At 39.4% G+C, this 20,532-nt stretch overlaps 1 protein-coding gene across 3 annotated transcripts in view; it reads right to left on the minus strand.

Annotated features, from left to right (window-relative positions):
* Window positions 1-20,532, minus strand: part of LRP5 (LDL receptor related protein 5) — a 170,879-nt gene that overhangs the window by 89,423 nt on the left and 60,924 nt on the right. For all 3 annotated transcript variants that reach the window (XM_030039100.2, XM_030039101.2, XM_041129178.1), the window contains 2 exons: window positions 2,034-2,430; window positions 1,389-1,560 (listed from right to left, as the gene is read on the minus strand). In XM_030039100.2, the coding sequence (XP_029894960.1) occupies window positions 1,389-1,560; window positions 2,034-2,430 (569 nt within the window). The remainder of the gene's footprint in view (window positions 1-1,388; window positions 1,561-2,033; window positions 2,431-20,532) is intronic.

A 20,532-nucleotide genomic window follows, 5' to 3' on the forward strand; every position in this document is an offset into this window, starting at 1 on the left:
ATTCTCTATCCATATCCTCAGCTGTCTCAAATTAAATGGACACACTCATGCAAGTTAAGCCTGCTAATACATACAGGTCTTCATTAACTCCATGAACACATCCACAACAAATGTATAAAATGGCTGTTAATCAGTATTCCTAGATTACACAAAAGCCATGTGCCCCTCTACATCACAATATTATCAAGCTCTACCAATTTGCTGAATTTCCTCTCAGTTGAATACTCAGTTGTTAATTATTCACTGAAACCTCCGAATCTCATGACCACGTGCTCAGAAGCCCCAAAAAACCTTGCCCCAAACCTTCATTCTAACTCTTTCAGTTATTTAATTTATCACCTTCTGCTCTGAGTGAAACTACTTTGGGACTCGGTTCCCGGCAACGATATCTTAGACTTGTTTCACTTCTGTGGCAGCACAATTATTCTTTTAGATTAAGATTTAATCATGGGATACTAATGCAAAAACAATGGGGAAAAAAGCATCTCCTTTAGGAGAATGTGTCTTGGAACATCTCAGGCCTCCCTGGTGCAATTGTCAATGTCCATGACTAGACCAGTGCAGATGCCTGCTTTGACCATATTTTAAATTTAAAGCAGTGAATCTCCAGACACACTTCACTGCCTTACTCCTGGGAGCACATCATAACAAATGAGTTGATAATTTGTCCAACTTTGTCTAGTGTTTGAGCAATAGATAGACAGGATGTTTTTTTTGCATTTTTAAGAAAATTCTTCCCAAAGAAAGGGGGGGCATAAGGGAATCACACTGTGTTTTATCAGACATTCTTTCAACAATTAATAAGTACTAAATATTGTCATGAAAGTTTATACAACATTGTGAAGATTTCCTCCCCTCAAATTCATAGGTAGAATGTCTACGTTGTTTTCAAAGCTGGTGATACATTAAAAATTACTTCTTGTCCATGCATCTGGACACCACATAATCATTAAGGTCCTGCAAATATGGCTCTCTAGGGCCCCCACATCCACCTTCTCCTGTACATGAACCTTGCATCAAGTCTTTTGCATGCAGCAATATTAGATACTAGTTCCAAGCACTACAGACATGTCAAAATATCTTTTAAAGAGGTTGTACCCCAGTGTCCCAATTTGTTGCAAAAGCCTCAGGTAAAACCTGAGATTTCAAGCAATTAAATTACACTTGTAACAATGTAGACATAACAAACATTTCTTGCAAAAGTTTTCTGAACCACATGAATGTGTTTCCTTTCTTCTCAAATATGTCTTGTTATGCTAAATAACATGTTAATATTAATGAAACAACAGACTCCTCAAAAAACGGATAAATGTATCTAAGACAAAGTGGCACATGAGACCTGCACTTTTTTTCCTAAGAATGCACTGAAGTATGGCTCTATTACTCACCTCAATTTTATCTGTTTTTGCATCTCCCCAGTAAAGCTTGTCTTTTTCAAGATCCAGTGCCAAGCCATTAGGCCAACCTAGGGACGTATTCACCAGAACTCGCCTTTCTGAGCCGTCCAAATAAGCACATTCTATCTTCGGACTTTCACCCCAGTCTGTCCAATACATGTAGCTATGAAAAAAACAGAGGGGAAACACTCAATGCACTAACATGCAAGACCAAAAACTGTCAAAATCTGTCCCGCTTTTGAAAGAACTTACTAACTTTCTGCTTCCCCAACTGCAGCAAACAAGCCAACTGGAACTGTAATCAGTGATGACAATGTAAGTTTCAGCATTAAATAAATTAAACTATTGAAAATGTGTAGTGGCCTAATTCTTTCATAGTTACGATAACACCGAAGATGCAGAGAAAAGAAAATTCAACCAAACACACAATGTATATGTTCATTGAAGAACACTATATTTAGAAGTCACCTTTTATATACACAGTATTAAAGGGACAAAGCAAGGGAAAGCCAGTTATTTCTAGAACATTTGACAAATAATACACACATCATCTTGCAATTTGCAGATTTTCAGTTTCAGGAGACCATAAACTGGATCCAATCCTATCACAGGGCTATCAATAAACACAAAACTTACCCCATTACAGGATTGAGCACTATTGCTCGAGGTTCATCTAGGTTTTCTGAGATAAGGATCTTTCTTGATGTCCCATTCAACCGGGTCACTTCAATGCGGTCTGTTCCAGTATCAGTCCAGTACAGGTTCCTCGCTACCCAATCCACAGCAATACCATCTGGATGGTTGATTTCTGTGGTTACCAGAGTCTGTGCTCCAGAGCCATCAAGGTAGGCTCGACGAATTGCCCGGACATCATCATCAGTCCAGTAGATGTAGCCTTCCACGGGATCGTAGTCTATGGCAATTGCATGTCTGATATTGTCTATCTGCAGAATAATGTCAGTGAAATCTGGCATGTCCAGGGAAATCCTCCTCAAGTCAGTCCTTCTAGCAAGCAGCAAGACTTCTTCAGCACCTGGAGAGAAAACCATTCATGGTATCATTTCCTTTGCTATTGATGTGAACACTTCAATACAGCACAGAAGGCTGTGAACTGCCACTGTCACTATAATAAGAAGATATTTCCCTAAAATAAGGACAAACTTTCACTGAAAATATAGACTTGTCTGAGCAGGGAGTTATTCCTAATCAGTTCTTCTCAACTAGCTACTTGGGCTGGCACTCTTATTTCACAATGGCAGCATCTTTCTCCCGGCTCCTAAACTAATAAGGAACATAGCAATCTCTATCCAGAATCTTAAAAAAATAAATAATTAATTTGGTGTGGGTACGTCCAAATATTTCATCACGTTACAGAATTCCTCAGCTCAGCCAAACTTCCCACTAGCTGTATCAGTGCATTAGATGTGGTTTTCACACACAAGCCCTACATAATAAATGACAAGGGCTAATGGAAAACTTGAGTATTTGTAAAGAAATTACATTAATTATTTGCTCCAGACAGCCCAACAAGAAAGCAAGTCACAACTACAGCAAGTATTTCTCATCTGGCCAAAGTTGATGCAAAACTAAATTCTAAGGCAATAGGGTTGTTGATCTTTTCTGTATTCTTCCTTCCCACTGTGAAGTTTCACTGCTTGTGGAAAGGGTGTCCAACAACAACCTGGAGCACATTTCAAAGACAAATGGCACTGTCAGTGTCGCCTTTCTGGCAACTTTTTATCAGTACAAAAACAGGACACACAGTGAACCATCCAGTTGCTTAACACAGCTTCCCCACATTCACCCATGCATGCTTCAGCACAAAAAGAGCAATACAAGTATGTGCCTTTTTCCTACTCTGTTACTAAAGCGATGCCGTATAGTTTGAAAACTGACAAGGAGTTTTTATCATTTAGCAACACTCCAAAACTGGAAACCAGAACAAAAGTAACTTGTCACATTTCATCCAGACCAGCAAACAGCAGCAGGAGGTGGTAACTTCCAGTTCCCACCAACACCGCAATTTGAATCAATATGGCCAACACAGGACATATCTTTTGAGACCACTGAGAATAACAGAAATTCAAATCCTCATGAGAATATTCTTCTAGAAATAATTCACACCTAGGCATGCATATGGAGTTCTGGAGACTCAGAAGTTGAATCAATTGCACATCAAAACCAAATTCACATTTGCTTTGGGAGCTGGACTGTGCTGCTATTTGCTTTTTGGGTTTGGAAATCAGAGCTTCGTCTCCAAATAAGATCTCAGAAGCTCTGGAAAAAAAAACAGTGCTCAAGCTGCAAGTGTATAATAAAAGGCAAGGATCTAGAGAAGCAGTGTTGTAACATCACCAGAACAAGTTTGCTACACAGCACGAAGGACATAGTTTGATGTGCCCTTTCAACTACCTCAAGTTACCGCAGCTCCTAGATTAAGTGGTGCTGCCCTTCTCTTTGCCATGGGCTGCTTGTTCTCACTTCTGTATCACTCATTCTCACATGCAAGCACAGCATGGCTGTGTGTTGCAAACCACACTAAAGAGGTGATCCAAACAAAAACTAACAGAAATAAAGCCATCAGCCTAAGTTAACAACTAGACTGGTTCACTGCAGAGCTCCACAAACACTTGTGCTGTCACGGGGAGGGACTCCAGCAAGAATGCTTCTTCCAGTCAGCGTTAGCTGACAAGGTTTGATAACTACAGCATCAGCTGCACGAACAAACTTTGAGGGAAGGCTTGGGTAGAAGGAAAGCAACAATAACTCAGAGCTCAAAAACCACGTGGAGAAAAGGGAGGAGGGAAAGCCCATATATTCTTGACAGCAAAGCAAGAGTGATGTTTACCATCAAATTTCCTTAATACAGATTTTTCTAACTTCACAGGTTGCAAAATAAAAAGAGGTTTGCAGGAAGAGTGTTTCTTACGCTTGAAACTTCTGCTCGCTTCCCTAGACACAGCAAAACTAGTAACCTGTTGCCCAAGTTGAGAAGGGAATAGCCCCAGCTGACCAGACAACTTACAATGCTTCCTTCCTCCATTGCCCCCTTAAGTAAGCATGGCAACAGGTTTTCATTTTTTCAAGTTTCCTTGCTGTTAAGGGAACAACATGCATCAGCAATCCTTAGAAGGCACTGCTAACAAAAGTATTCATTTTCAAAAGCTTTATGAATCTCCAGGATTTTAGCACCTTTACTACATAAAAATAATGGGATACCTAAAACAGAATTTGATATTTTATATTATGCTTAAAAATGTTGGTTTACTTCCTGAACAGTGAAAAAAAAAAAAAAAAATCAATCAACTGTTTTCTTAAAAAAGACCATGGTGGACAGAAGTCCAATATATAGCTTATACCTCCTCTTCTACCATGCTTCTTGGCTAGATGTATATTGCAACATATCACCTCTGAAAGATTAACTACATATAATGGCAAACAGTGTGCGCGAAAGGTGACACTATCAACTACTTCACTGTAACTACTTCACAGTACATCAAATGCAAGACAGTTCCCAGACAGCTATTTTAAAAAGCTATCTGGGAACAAAAGCAGTCCATAGTCTGTGATGCTGTTCCTGCTCTCTACATAAAGGATTACCCCAGGAACAGTAGTCTTGGGGCTATGCTGACATCTCTGGATTAGAAAACAGGTCAAAACCAAAACAATATGGAGAGAATCAACTTTAAGCAGAAAGGGAGGATTTTCAAAATAGTAAAAGGGCTGTATTCAAACCTGATCTACGCAGTGTTAAATACGGTATTTTTATGGACACTGTTCCAATAGAAAGGCTTTTAGATCTCTTTTGTTTCATTAACTTATTTGTGTTGACATTTTGTTAGAAGTACTTAACTGGTATCAAGTCCCATGTTGCGAAGTATTAAGCATACTTTTTTTTTTCCCTGACATTACCATCTCCAAAGAACTTACAGTGTCACCAGACACTGGTTTGTCCAGAGCATGTTAGCTTGACAACAGCAGAAATGAAAAGGCACCCAGGTCATATTAATATATGGATCAATATTACCTCCATATTACCTCCAACAGTACAAATTGTCCACCACCTTTAGTCTCTTTACAGGTAAAATTTCCAAAAGGTCCTATTTCTTAATACATTTAAACACACAGAAAACATTTGATTTTCTAATACAAATGAAAATTACAGCTTAATAGCCAAAGCGGGGGCGGGGGGGAATCACTGTTAGAGAGAGCATCTGCAAACCAGGACACTGATCTGCAACTGCAGAGGTCAGGGAGCAAGCTACAACAGCATAGCAACTACAGCAGAAACAAATACCTCACGTAACAAAGTTTTGTCTTGCTTCTGTGTTTCTGAAATATTTCACTTGTGGGAGTCAAAATAAAACCTCCTGTTCAGTGTAAGTCAAGTAAAAATTCAGGCCTCAAAACTCAACATGGAAAGGGGGATGTACCAGGTCATCCAAGTGCTCTACAAACACAGAAGATCTTTAAATTATATATTAATTTTAAATTATTTTAGCTCAACTGTCAAAAAATGAGCAGCACTGCAGCTGTTCATCCACCCCACAGCGCTCAGTTTCATATCCACCTTAACTTCTGAACTTCTACTATATTAATGTGTCTGCAATCATAATCTTAATATTAAAGTACAAGTAGTGTGAAGCAGAAGAGCATCAAACACATGCCTAGCAACTGATAACACAGCAATTACCAATATTACATGTATTTCTAAGACAACTAACATTACAAGCATCATTGCATGGGAACAGACAGATAAGAATCAAATGCATGTGTTTTGCTTCTTCACACAACTGACTGCAGCTTCACCGTGGTTCACTGTGAACAAGGCCAGAGTTGAACGTACCAGAGGAAGGAACTGGCAGTCTAACGCCCAGATTATGCCTAAAGGTGCTGGCTAGACAACAGGCTGAAAGACACTGTTAATACTCCCCTAAAATTCACAAGTAATACCAAAACAGTCTTCAGTTCTTCACAGCAGCAATAACTGGACTCGATTTTATCTCATCCAGCTCTCATATACTCACCGCTGCAAATGATCACACATTCACATGCATACAAAATAATATTTTGATCAGGAACAGGACAGCCAGGACCCCTTGAATTACATAATGACTACAACCTTCTTGCAAAGGGAAGAAAACAATCCTGTTTCTGACATATTCAGCTGCTCTGGCTTTTTCTGCAGGCGAACACTACTGTAGAAATATTCTCAACCTCAGTTCTGTCCCACGGACATACACAGCTAAAAACGAACAAGGAGAAGAAAACTTTTCTCTGCTGACCTAGCAGACCAGAAAAAAAAAATCTTCAGTTGACAACTGGGACAGTTTATTGGTAGTTGAACTGAATACTCCTTGGGAAATTCTTCTAATTTCTAACACACTTCTAACTGAGACTTAAGAAATAATAAGGGGAATGAGCTACTTGGCCAATTTGAAGTTCTGGCTGCTTGGCAATTTCTACTGTAGGGATGCCTAAAATTAAATTATTACACAACAAGAACTTGACAGACACGCATTTACATCCTTGGACATTTTAAAAAACACATGAACAGAGAAAATGTTATCACAGCATATCTCACTACGATCCGCCCCCTCCTTGAAAGTTGGTAAAAGATTGTTATCATGGGTAATTTTTGATAGGTGCAAAAATCCTGGCTTTTATTACAATGCAGTTTAAAATCACAGTGTTGGTTATAACCGTATTTGACTCTATTAACAAATTTCTGCTACAGAAAAAAGAGTTGGCAGTAGGCTCTGAGCACCTCACTAAAAGATGAGAACCTGACATTGGTTCTCTCTAAAAACCTGGACAAACATGCTTGTCTGGCTCATTAGTTTTATCTGTATCATGGAGGTATTTTGATTATTAATGTTGGTAGGAATGTTTTCAGGGCTACAGAAGTGTTATGCTGTGACTTGCCTAGTGTTATCCTAGATATACTAGAACCTGCCTAATAAATTACAGCTAGCTATTTACCTAGTGCTAAAGTGCTATGGCATTTATTTAATTAAATTCATCTTCAAAAACCTTCCTCACCGCAGTCACTTTTGTAACCACATGATTAAGAGATTCCCAGCAGAATTGCTAACTGTTATAACATGGTCATATATAACACCATACAATGAACAAAAGCCTTTTTTGGGGGGAGCGGGGAATGCAAGCTATACCAACATCACAACTGCAGCGACCAAACACTTCAGCAGAAGTTTATGTAATGTCCTCTGTGCAAATCATAGATCAGAAAAACAGAAGGAATTAGGTCACTCTAAAGTTTCCATTTAGAAAGCATTTCAAAAGACCCAAGTTCAAATTGTTGTTTTATTTTTCCAACTGGTTTAAACTTTGAACTGGTTGTTGTTTTTTTTTTCTCTAGTCTTTTTTTATTCAGCAAAAGCTTTCTGCAGACCTTCCACAGAACTTTTCACTAGGTCTCATATCCATAAAAGCCAATGAACTGTTCTGGTTAACATGCAGAACAGTATCTGAATTTAAAAAACAAACAGAACAGAAAACAAAATAATACCATTCAAGGCAGTCATTCTCACTCCCTGAAGACTATATTCTCCCTTTGCAATCCAGAAATCCTATAGAAACAGGTTAAGAGACTTTTTTTTTTGCTTGTACATGTGATGCTTTCCTCCCATACCCACTGATCAATTATTTTTAATATCTATGCTAGGTAAAGTGTTTGCTTTGATTTCATCGGTTTGTGCTCTTGTTATTAAAAATTCATGCTTCAGTGCTAGAAATGGCAACTGTATTCTATTTGCAAAATTAACTGCAATCAGAGCTGACAGCAGCGAAGCAGGCCATCTCACCAGCTTAACAAGAGAGCCTTTTTTATTCTTCCCTTGGCACACTTCACATTTGACAAGTGACAAGACATCTATAATACAGTAACAAATGCTCCAATTTATTCACCCAACCTAAACAAATGTAGACTGTGGTGGCTGCCTCTGCTAATCTATGCCAGAAAACACCATGCTATTCCTTTCCCATTTGTCTCTCTGCTAATTAGGTTAGAACAATGCTCCATTGTGGGACTCTTCCCCCAGTTTTATGTACGTCCATGTGCATGCATCTGCACGTACAGACGCAGTCTATTTACAGGCAACTTTGGAAATCTCTGTATTTGTGGTGAAAAAAATCAGATAAACTCTAACAACCAGAAAGCTTTTAGCTCTTCTCTGAAGAACAAAATGGTAAGTGCATTTTAAAAAGTGCATTAGAAGTACTTTGACTGCAGGCAACTCTTTTACAAGCTCTTTGAGTACAGCTACCTCAGCACTCTTGATAAACTAAGAAGATTTATCAGAAAAGCAAGGGATTTTGCTAGTTGCTGTAATACAGTGAATTACCTGGCAAAGTTTCAGTGTATGGCAAAAAGGAGTGGGGGGGGCGCAGAACATAGGGGTGGGAGAAAACTTCATTATTCTGCATGGAGTGTATGAAAATAGGTATCGTTCCCATGCTGTTTAATAAGCTTGCCAATATTCAAAACAATTACATTAGCATTGGCTGCTCTTCACACCACAGGAATAATGATGTAATGAAACTCATTATAAGAAGTTTAAATCAACAACACCATGTAAAATCCCATTCCTGCTATTCAACTTCCACAGAAAATAAAAATATTTAAGGAGTTGAAACAAACTTTGGTAATACCTAGAAACAAATGGAAATTCTTTTTATATATTCTCCTTGGGTACATTAAAAGGGCTCGTTGCAACATGAACAGCACTACACATCCCAGTTCAGGTCTGTATTTATCTTCCAGTCTGAGAGGAAGAGAACACTGCTTCATACAGTGTGATGGCGGTGGGCTGGGAAAAACTGGTGATGTAGTCTCCTACTTGACACTGCGGACTGGGGAGAGCGTGCAACGCACATCATATTTCCCAATTTAAAACCAAGAGTTGCGTGCGGTGGGAATACGTAACCAACAAAATAGAAACAGGAAAGGTTTCTTTGAAAGAATGTTTTGAGTGCCCAAATTCAGACAGGACTTGATTTAATTGAAAGGTAAGTAGGCATAAGGAAAACTAACACTTATGACAAAGAAAGGAAATACCAGAGCACTCACGTAACTCATAAATTACATCATATCTGTCTGCATGTTACAGTGAAAAGCTATTGTCTACTGTTCCTTCCATTATCGCAGTAGCAGACTTCTAACAGTTACTTTGCCTGAACCAGGAAAAAAACCCCTACAGTTCAGGGTTTTGACACATTTATACAGCCACTAAAAAAACTCCCACAAACAGAATATTAATTAAACTGTACAGCTGATAAAATCATTAGCATGAAACAGCTAAGACAAAAGTAATGTTTCTTCCAGACAAAGCCATTTCAAGACAGAAGTCACAGTTACCCTACTCTAATTTAGGACTGAGCTTCTGTGAGACACCTCAAGTTTGTACATACCCAGTGCTACACTTGCGAGCACAAAGCTTTGTAAAGTTACTACTAGCAGAGGAGTAGATAACTCTTACGAAGACTTACTCGAAATAGCATAACAGTCATAACTGCATTGGTAGTAACCAGAATCAAAGATAAGAACAATTGTCTGGCTACCGCTGTACCAAGCAAAGAATCTGCCTTTATACAGAGGTTTCATCCAAAGACCTCAAAGCACTGGAACAACTAAGTCTCACCTCCCCACCCTGAGGTCTGTCTATACTACATGTGCTTTAAAGAAAGAGAACAGAAAGTTGGAAAAGTTAAGTGGTAAATCTGAATGTTAGCTTACAGATACCATAGTCCCAGCTTCTACTTTTTATTAACAAAAAAATTTAACATCCCTTTGCACAGAACTCTTAATAACAGTTCATTGCAAGCCATAGGAAAAAGGATGGGCCAAGAAAAAGTCTGTCAGAAATCCCCACTGCTAGAAAAAGGGTACAGTCTTTGGATTCTGGCATTTCCTTGCAAAGCACGGTTTTAAAGTTTAAATGCACCTATTCTCTGCTGGAGATACACAACCCCACTGGCTCAGAGCAAGGAATCACTGAATTTAGAGGTGACAGCTATTTAACCACCTAGTTTCTGCTAAACAGAGTTTTGGCAGTGACACCTTCAAATACACACAGATGATGATCAAAAATTCATTATAACCCAACAAGATAAATAAATAACATTAAAAAAAAATACTGAAATACACTTACAATAGTTTTTCTACCATCCCACTTCTGTTGAGTTCTAATTGCAGACATTTCTCACTCACCAAGAGACCTTGAGCATACTAGTTCCTCTGCACTGCTGTCCTTCTTTACACAAACAGAAATACTTTACATCCCACAGGCCCTCTCTGAGGCTCATAGCTGTATAATGCTTTGAAGTTTAAGAGTTATTCATTATGTTCCAAGTATGATGGAGCCACAGAAAATTCAATTCCAAGCAAACACAATCATCTGTCAAAGGGTAAACATCATGGAAAAAAGTTATAAACAGCTATAAATTAGGGCTTGCAAATCTAGGGAGCATCTCAACCTCACTGTTACTACATAGATGCAGTAAAATAGAGCTTGGCCACCCAATTTTTGAAGAGGCAGTCAAGCTACAGCAGCTTAACAACTTATCACTGGGCCTTAGTAACTTTCCATGTGTATGTACCTAGCCCATGGTGAACACAAGATAACAAAGTTTACACATAAACCTTTTCAGTGCAGACGCAGGGTGTGGTTCTCCTGCAGCGTAAAACCAGAATCAATCCAGAGGCTCAATAGCGCTGAAAAGGGAGAGTGTTGCTTCTTACTTTATACACACATACACACAAAGAAAACCCCCATAACCACACACAAAATGAGGTGGTTACCATCTCTAACTAGGCAGTGTTTTAGAGTCCTGGAAAGTAGTCATCAATCTGAAACATGCACCAAAGCCCAAAATGAGAGTTTCATTCACTAGCCCAGCAAAACCACTGACAACAGAGCTAGAAGATGATATGGCAGACCTTCCAGAATGCTCCTCACTCCCTCCAGGTTTCTTCCTTACAGCATGTTTCTAATGGCTTTTATCCAACGAAATTATAAAGAAGGCCATTTCCATATGAGGCTATTTCATTTTGTTGCTACACAAAGTACTCCCCATTTAGGAGGATAAAAGCTGCTATGAATAGAAAGTAATACAATTTTTTCATACAGATCAAATAAAATCATAAACATAACGTACTAACAAAAGCAAGGGGAAAACATATTCAAAACAAACAAGACCTACATGTGAATAAAAGAAAAAAAAAACTCATGAGGTTTTTATGAAATAGAGTAGAAATAAAAGAGGTAACCTCTAGATTTCCTAGACTGTCAGGTACCCATTGCTGGACAGTTTCTACAACTGTTTCTACAACCCCTTCCGGTGTATTGCAAAGGTATCTCAGTGAAATATAGTTCCACATAATACTATTTCTTACTGAGTAAATAACATCCTAGCCCATTGTTTTAGTGCTAAAGACTCAATAGGATGTGTTTGGAGTAAGTAATGTAACACAGGTCCAGATGCAGCAAGTGAAATGCTATTTCCTCATTCAACCCACTGCATCTCATTTTCATAGCCTGGAATCTGGATAATTTTCCAGCTTGCAGGAACCACCGTAGACTACTTGTACATTTGATATCCAAACTTTCCCTCTCATCTGGCACAAAACACCCAGAGGTCCTTTCAGTAGATCATCTGCTGGCTGAAGAGAAGACACTGCTATGATCAGTGAACTAATGTGGCTGCAGGCATTAAGGGACATGCCAACTACACAAATCCCTCCTTCAGAGAAGGATCACAGTAATCTTTAAGAAGCCCATCTCAGCCTAACAAAGGAAAAACATGAGATCGACAATTTCTTGATAAGCAAAAGAAGCGTGATACACCTTGGGGAGTGCAGTAGGGAGAGGGGGAATGAGGAAGAACTTCTGGATAACATCTCCCTATGGCAGTCAGACACAAGGCACAGAACAGAAGACACGTATGAAGTCAAAGCATCTCACAAACCAAAGATCATGGTTTTCCACAGTGCATTTCAATCACAGAGTGAGCAAGGGGGAGAGACAGGCATGCAGGCAGCTGTTAAGGTTCTAGGAAATAAGGGAAAACAGATTTTTCCTTTTGTTTACTTACCTCATGACAAACAGATTAGGACACGAGTGCTCCTTCCCAATACAGCCCCAAATCAATGCCAGAATATAATCAGAGTTTATCTACTGATATACAAGACTTCTCTTCCAGCATCTCCCAAGTGCTATGACTCCTGACAGTTATTTTAGGTTATTCACACAACGATAGCAGAAGCTTTCTCAGGTACTTGAAAGAGCTGATTTACTGCAATTATCCCAAATAACAAATGTCTCCCTAACCCTTCCCTTTCACAAAGAGGCTGTTCATCTCTAATTAGTAGTTGATCTACTTAATCAGAAAGTCTGGATTAGCCCATACTGTTTCTCTTTACTAATCAGGAAGATGCATTAGCAAAGGGACCTTCTTCTCTGGTGGTTAAATCGCATGAGAATAAATACGTTACAATGGAAGTATTTGTCTGCCTGCTTGTCTTGCTTGGAGGCTTAGTTGCTCAAATAACCTGACAATTGCTCAGCCAAGAACTGCAGACACAAAACTTTTGAAACATATGATGTGCACCAAGAAACACAAGGGAGATGAGAAGGGAGTGCCTTAACATTTCTTCCTTCATTACTCTTCTATCTCCTGCACAAAAAAACCAGTCTCAGCCCTGCAGTATTAACCAGCAGGTTCCAAAACCACTGCTTTCTGTTTTGCATTGTGAAGAATGGCACGGAGAAATTCGACACTGGGAATGTTACCCAACCCTGATCAACTGCCTCACCAACAGGATCAAGGATAAATAAGGAAAGGTGACTCTTCAAATGGCTGAAGGTAGCATCTTCTTCTCCAATTACAATTTTTTTTTTCCGGTTTTCACTTGAGAAAACAGAATTTCCTAGTTCATTTGAGAAACTACAGCTGTCATACTACCCCAGCAGAAACCTAGAGCCCCTACCACCATGTGAGACTGACTCAACAGCCAAAGCTCTCCCACTCTGAAGCAAGTAACAGTTGCCTTCAACTGGAGAAACGTGTCTCTGATCAGTTGAGGTCAACATGCCATATGTCACAAATGACCACTTACATTCTGACATATCAGGGATAAGATTACTGCTAAAGCAGCTGGCTAGACTGAGATACCTTAAAGGAACCAGATTTCTAGAAAGTACTCATCACCCATTTGAGAGGGAGGAACTCTCCTTCTTACTGCTTTAAAACAACTTACCTCCTGCCATTGATTGACTAAAAGAAGGTTCTGAAAATGAGTAACTTTTTTAGTTTGACTCATGTTTAAAGCTAGAGATATGGCAGTGGCTCTTATGCTGGCTTTAAGGAATGTTCACAATGACATACAGTAAGAGTTTAATTTCCACATTTCAAGTAGCGTAAACCCTCTCTTTTGTAAGCGTAGATTTGCCAGGGTAAAGAAGCCACCAACGCAATTGACAATTCAGGTACCTGTTTCAATGTGAAACCTGCCAGCTATGTCAGCAGGCCATTCACGGGTAACCTGTGACATACAGACACTAAAAGTTCCTGCAATTGAGCACTTATAGCACACACTGAGTGTGTACATATATATATATTTTTAAAAAATTCATACCCTAACTTGTATGCCAATTTACCCCAACACAATAAAGCTGATCGTCCTTTGTTCCAGATGATGTAAAGAATTTAAAATATAAAATAACAACAACAAACACTTTAGGGTTATTAAAGGGCATAAAAAAATATCCAGAGAGGATCTTGGACGCAATCCTTGGTCCCAGGGAAACTTATGGGAACTTTCCTGTGATCTCAGTAGGGCCAGTTTTCACTACCATCATGAAATGGACAAATCATTTTTCAGTGTACTTTATTCAACTTATCAACTCACCTCGACATTACCTCTAGCTTAAGAATGAGAAATTTAAACTTGAAAGGTTTTTTTAAAAATCTCACATGTTTATGTATAAATATATATAAAAGCACCTGAGAAGAGGAAACCAGAAAGAAGCAAAAGTCATAGAAAAAAAAGATGTGTTAACAACCAAAATAGTATCATCTATACCTGTAGAGGACCAAGCAGGCACTTGCCATTGTACCGGAGGATTTTCTGTATCTGTATTCAGCTGCAGTATCTAATAGGTCCTGCTCTTTACAGGGATGCAAATAACCAAATTTCCTTTATTTCTGCTCTATACTTCCCCTCTATCAAATCTTAAAGCAAGTCACTAGGTAGGAGTAAATGTAATCCTGGACATTGATCCTTAACATATTAACCAGCTGAACTTTTTTACACGGCATTTAGGAAAAGATCCCTGATAGAAGTAATCTACTATCAAGCATTTTAAGTACAGCATCAAGCTCACAAAGCCGTCTACAGTATATAGGCATTTACTTTTTCCTAGTTCAGTAATAATAACAAGGTAAGCAGAAGCTAAGGTACCATTACTATGTTGTTGCTTTTGCAGCCAAATTCCTTGTCTTCAGTTACTGCAGAAAATCATTTACGTTTTTATAGCCCTTGCTGGAGATGGTTGTGCTCAGTCTCCTTAGAATCATAGAATATCTCAAGTTGGAAGGGACCCATAAGGATCATCGAGTCCAAATCCCTGTTCCTTGCAGGACTACCTAAAACTAAACCATGTGACTAAGAGCTTTGTCCAGTCGCTCCTTGACTTAGATCTATACTGAGCAATGCTCAGCGTATTAAAGGAACATACTTTACTCGGCACTGCCCTGAGATCCAGGCATCGCTCCTTTGTGCGCCAAGAGCATTTCTCTGAGAGTATGGCAAACTTGGAGGTCATGGACAGAGAAGGGGTATCTCATATAGATGGACATCAAGCTTTTACTGGTGTTAAAGATCAGAGCCTGGATTTAGCACTAGAAGATAGGAGTAGTCTAGCTATGATGAAAGACTGATGACTCGGCCACTAAATGCTTCCCCCTGCCAAATACTTGCTTAGGTTGCACTTGATGTCACATTTGTCGTCCATTGTTTGCATGGCATGCAAATACACCAATACCTCAACCACCCATATGCCTTCTTACCAACAGGTCTCTCATCTTGCTTTGAAGTACAAGAAAGGGAAGAGACTCATCATCTTTTCAACACAAATGGAAAGAAAATAAATCAGTGCAAAATTAAATCTCCAAGAGACTTCAGTGTAAACAATGCCTACAGAAACGCACAGAAAGGATTGGGGTTTTCTTGTGGAAGCAAGCACAAAAAGATTCCTCTTACGGGAGACTTAAATTTGGTTGGAGATGAATTTAGATATAACAAGTGTGTATAACACTTAGGAATGTTTGATTTATTAAAAGTACATATGCCACAGGTTGCACAGGAAACACAGAAATCACCCAGCACAGAATGACCAGATAAAATATCATCAGGGAACTTCCATCATATTAGAGAGTATAAAAATACATCAGGGAAAATTAACAGGAGGACTTTACAGAAATGAATAGCTTCTCCTCCAAACTCCAGAGAAGATAAAGAAAACACAGCTACTGTTTGCACAATTGTTATGGGTTAACCCTGGTGGGCAGCTCAGTCCCACCTAGCCACCCACTGGCACCCTGCAGTCGGGCGGGGAGAGAATGGGAAGGGTAAAAGTGAGAAAAATCATGGGTTGAGATAAAGATACTTTAATAGGTAAAGCAAAAGCCGCGCGCACAAGCAAAGCAACATAAGGAATTCATTCACCGCTTCCCGTGGGCAGGCAGGTGTTCAGCTGATTCCAGGAAAGCAGGGCTCCGTCACACCTAACAGCGACTTGGGAAGACAAATGCCATCACTCCAAATGTCCCCCCTTCCTCCTTCTTTACCCCAGCTTTTACTGCTGAGCATGACGCTGTATGGTATGGAATATCCCTTGGGTCAGTTGGGGTCAGCTGTCCCGGCTGTGTCCCCTCCCGACTTCTGGTGCGCCCCCAGCCTGCTTGCTGGCAGGGCAGGGTGAGAAACAGAGAAGCCTTGACACTGTGCAAGCACTGTGCAGCACTAGCTAAAAAATCCCTGTGTTATCCACACTGTTTTGGTCACAAATCCAAAACAGAGCACCGTACAAACTGCTATGAAGAAAATTAACTCCATCCCAGCCAAAACCAGTGCAGCAATTTTAGTAAAATGGATCAAAACCTAATGATGCCTAGGCCAAGTGAAATTGCTGCAATGAAGTTGCGTTAACAAGTAGAGTAAAATTCTGTAGCTTTTACTGAAATATTTTATCCACATCTTCATGGTTTAATCCAGTTGGCAGCTAAGCACCATGCAGCCGCTTGCTCATTCCCCCCACCCAGTGGGATGGGGAGAGAATAAAAAAAAAGTAGAACTCATGGGTTCAGATAAAGACAGTTTAATAGGACAGAAAAGAAAAAAATTTAATAATAATAATAAACAATAATAATAATAAAAATAATTAGAATATACAAAACAAGTGATGCACAATGCAATTGCTCACTACTCACTGACCGATGCCCTGTTAGTCCCTCAGCAGTGATACGCCCCTCCTGGCCAACTCCCCTCAGTTTATATACTGGGCATGACATCACATGGTATGGAATACCTTATTGGCCAGTTTGGGTCAGCTGCCCTGGCTGTGTCCCCTCCCAACTTCTTGTGCCCCTCCAGCCTTCTTGCTGGCAGGGCATGAGAAGCTGAAAAATCCTTGACTTTAGACTAAACACTACTTAGCAACAACTGAAAACATCAGTGTGTTACCAACCTTATTCTCCTACTAAATCCAAAATGTAACACTATACCAGCTACTAGAAAGAAAATTAACTCTATCCCAGCTGAAACCAGGACAATATACTGCAGCAAAACATTGCACATTTAATGTAAAACAAAAATAAAACTGGAAAATAGTTTTTTAAACCTTGGGGTACACAGCTTCCAGAAGCTGCACGGATCTGGACTAATTCTGACATTGTATAGCTCCGAATGCTCTAGCTGAAGTTAAAAAATATACAATAAAAAAGAACATTGGCTGAAGTCCTAGTTTATCCTACTTATTACAGCTCCATAGCCATAGAGCCAAGCCAGTAAAAAATTGGGAGGGCAAGGTGGGGAGTAGTTGAGCTTTCACTCAAAATGTTTTGTGGTATCAGGCATGGATGACCAGTTTGAAAATTCTGTCAAATTAATTTTAGTTCATATACAATTGACTTACTTGGTACCATGATATCAGAAAAGGATGTGCAATGAGAGTAAGATCCTTTGGGAATACAACATTAACAGGCAGAGGGCAGTTAGGAAGACAGAGTGACCACTTACAGGGAAATATATCGACTTCTAAGAAAAAAGATGAGGCTTTTGACATTCTTTTAGAAGGCCTGCAGCAATAGCTGTATGCCAGCAACACTGAATACAGCAGAAAGAAATTATATCTTTTCCAGAAACATAAGAGAAACAGGCTACTGAACGCTGTTTACAGAAACCAGCTCAATCTTGGAAGGATGCATACAGATAGCTACAGATAGTAGCATACAGATAGTGTACAAGAGACTGGGATCAGGGTTTAATCACAATTTGCTGACAAGATACACAACAAACCTCTAGACTTGCGTGAATGTGATTAAACTGAACCACACGGTCAAGTCAAAGAGGAAAGGAAAAAGCAGGGGGAGTCATCCAACATTTTGAGACAGTACCTCCACCTAGCAGAGCAAAACAAACCCGCTCCATGAAAGCGGAACAGGATGGAAAGATTCTGGCTCCATTTTGCCTGGAAATATTCACATTAAGTGGTGCAAATTATACCAAAGGTGCACCAGAGCTGTAGTCAGAAATGGATAAATTCATGTCATTCACTGCGTACCAAAGAAAGCAAGAATGAGAAGCACGAGGAAGGTGAAGCTGCTCAAAGGAGATGGCATGCAGCTATCACCTGAAGACTCTGCCCTGCAAGGTAAGAAAGGTTCAAATGGTTTACTGTTGGAGACATGACACTAGGCACTAATACATCTGTCTTTCTCACAACACTTGAAACCACTACTAGCCCAATAACAGAACTCACTAAATCCTAGGAAGGGAACCTCAGGAGAAGGAACAGCTGCCTGAAAGGAGCCCTCACAGACAAACAAAAGACTCATGAATCAAAGTAATTCTGTTCATAAAATGATAAATTTGATCCTTAAAGAAAGAAAGAAAGAAAGAAAAGCCTCAGGATAGCCCTAAGTCAGCAAGATGACTGAAACAAGGTCCCCAAGCTTTTAAAATTTCCACACTTCTGCTCTGCTTGCTAAACTGGCCTATTTGCTTGTCCATCGCTGATCATATCAAACTTTGCTTCTCTCAAAATATGCACAGAACACACATAATTTTTACTTTGGTCTTAAGACTTTGATTATTTGCATCAGAAAGCATCTAAAGCAAGAAACTGAAGATTAACTAAAGCAGACTTACAATTTTATGACTGCATGAATAAAGAGCTAATTGGGAAGAATTACACATCCCTTTTAAATGACTGCAACCAAACCTTCGCACCTTTGCTCAAGCAGGCTTAGAGAAGACTTTCAAACAAAAAAAGCAAATTAAAAAAACCCAAACAAATACAAAAACCAAGCACAAATCAAGAAAGCCACCTGGTCTAAGAACTGAAGCTCTGTTTTGAAACATGGAATTTCAGAGGTCAGTCATTCCTGGAAGTTACGAGGTAATAAGAGCTACTACTGACTAGGCCATCCTCCAAAGGCACTTCAGACTAGAGCCGTCAGGCTCTGATGGGCATTACAAACCGTGACTTCATTATCTTCTATGTAGGCAAGATTGGGTTCAGATACCTATCTAAAATCGTGTATTTGGACACATCCACCAAGACAGCAGTGGTCCAACACAACTTCTTAAGTAATTCCAAAGATCATAGCTTGAATGCTCACTTTGCTAAGAGTACATGGTCAGGTGCAGCTGATTTACTTTCCAAACTTATAACCCCTCTCCTTGTTGATATGGGAACTTCAAGCAAGTCCAGAGCATTTTCACAGTCAACAGAGGAAAACAGACTTAATATCACACATCTGGAGGGAAGCAACACAAAACATCTACCTGCACAAAACCAGTACACATTCCCAGAAAGGAACTTATACTTGATGCCAGTTGCAATCTATCCTTATATTTAATATCAATTATTAGTGATGGATATCTACTGTAGAGCTAATTTTTTTTATTTACTCAGAGCAACTGTTTAGAACCAGAGAGAAAGCAAGAATGAATCGACACCAAAAGCCAAAACTACAAAATAATGAACTATTCTTTTAACACAGACACAATCCTTATAGTTTCAGTATATCAACAGTTATATGTTTAGAAAAAGTGTAAAAATCCAGAGTTTCAATGCATACAGACACAACCCACAGCAAAGCAAATAGTGGCACAGTCTGTCCTTGAATTCATGTTTTCTTAATTACCTAGGCCTATTACCATTGAACACTCTTTGTAAAGAGCTACAGAGCTCTCATACTTGAACATTACCAACAGATGTGTTCTTCAATATCCAAGAGAGCTGAAATCGCCTAAGAGTCTCAGGGCTTTTCTGCACAAGAATACTTTCTGACAGAGCTATACAGTAACATTATATAGTTATACTTGCGCCAATAAACTCCCCATGTGGACACAGATTTTAAGAACAGAATGCTTTTTCCTCGTGCAGACAAATCCCCAGTAGCATTTGTGTAATTCACTTAAAAGCCGCTGATATACCCAACTGACTTTATACTTTTGCACTTTTGCCCAAGCCAATAGGGAACAAAATGGAGAGGTGGTCAACACTGTTGCTTCCATAGTTCCCAATACAACTTTACTACAAAGGACTCGTGCAGAGAACAAAAAGTCAGTTCCTTGCAACCAAGGAGTTAATTAATAAGAGGGGAAAGAGAAGCACATGGATGTTGGCATAAGGCAGACAGGACAACAAAAGATGTGGAGCTTGGGAAAGAAATAATCCATAAAACTGAACCAAAAGGGCACATTCTTATGCAAAACCAGATTTCCTGTTCCCATTCCACTTTTTTGCCCTCCTTTGACTGAACACCCTTGACAGATTGTCTGGCCTGACAATGGAAAGGTGAAAGCACAGTATAAGCAGTCACTCCT

Source organism: Aquila chrysaetos, chromosome 16 (genome assembly GCF_900496995.4).
Source record: "Aquila chrysaetos chrysaetos chromosome 16, bAquChr1.4, whole genome shotgun sequence".
NCBI classification, from domain to species: domain Eukaryota; kingdom Metazoa; phylum Chordata; class Aves; order Accipitriformes; family Accipitridae; genus Aquila; species Aquila chrysaetos.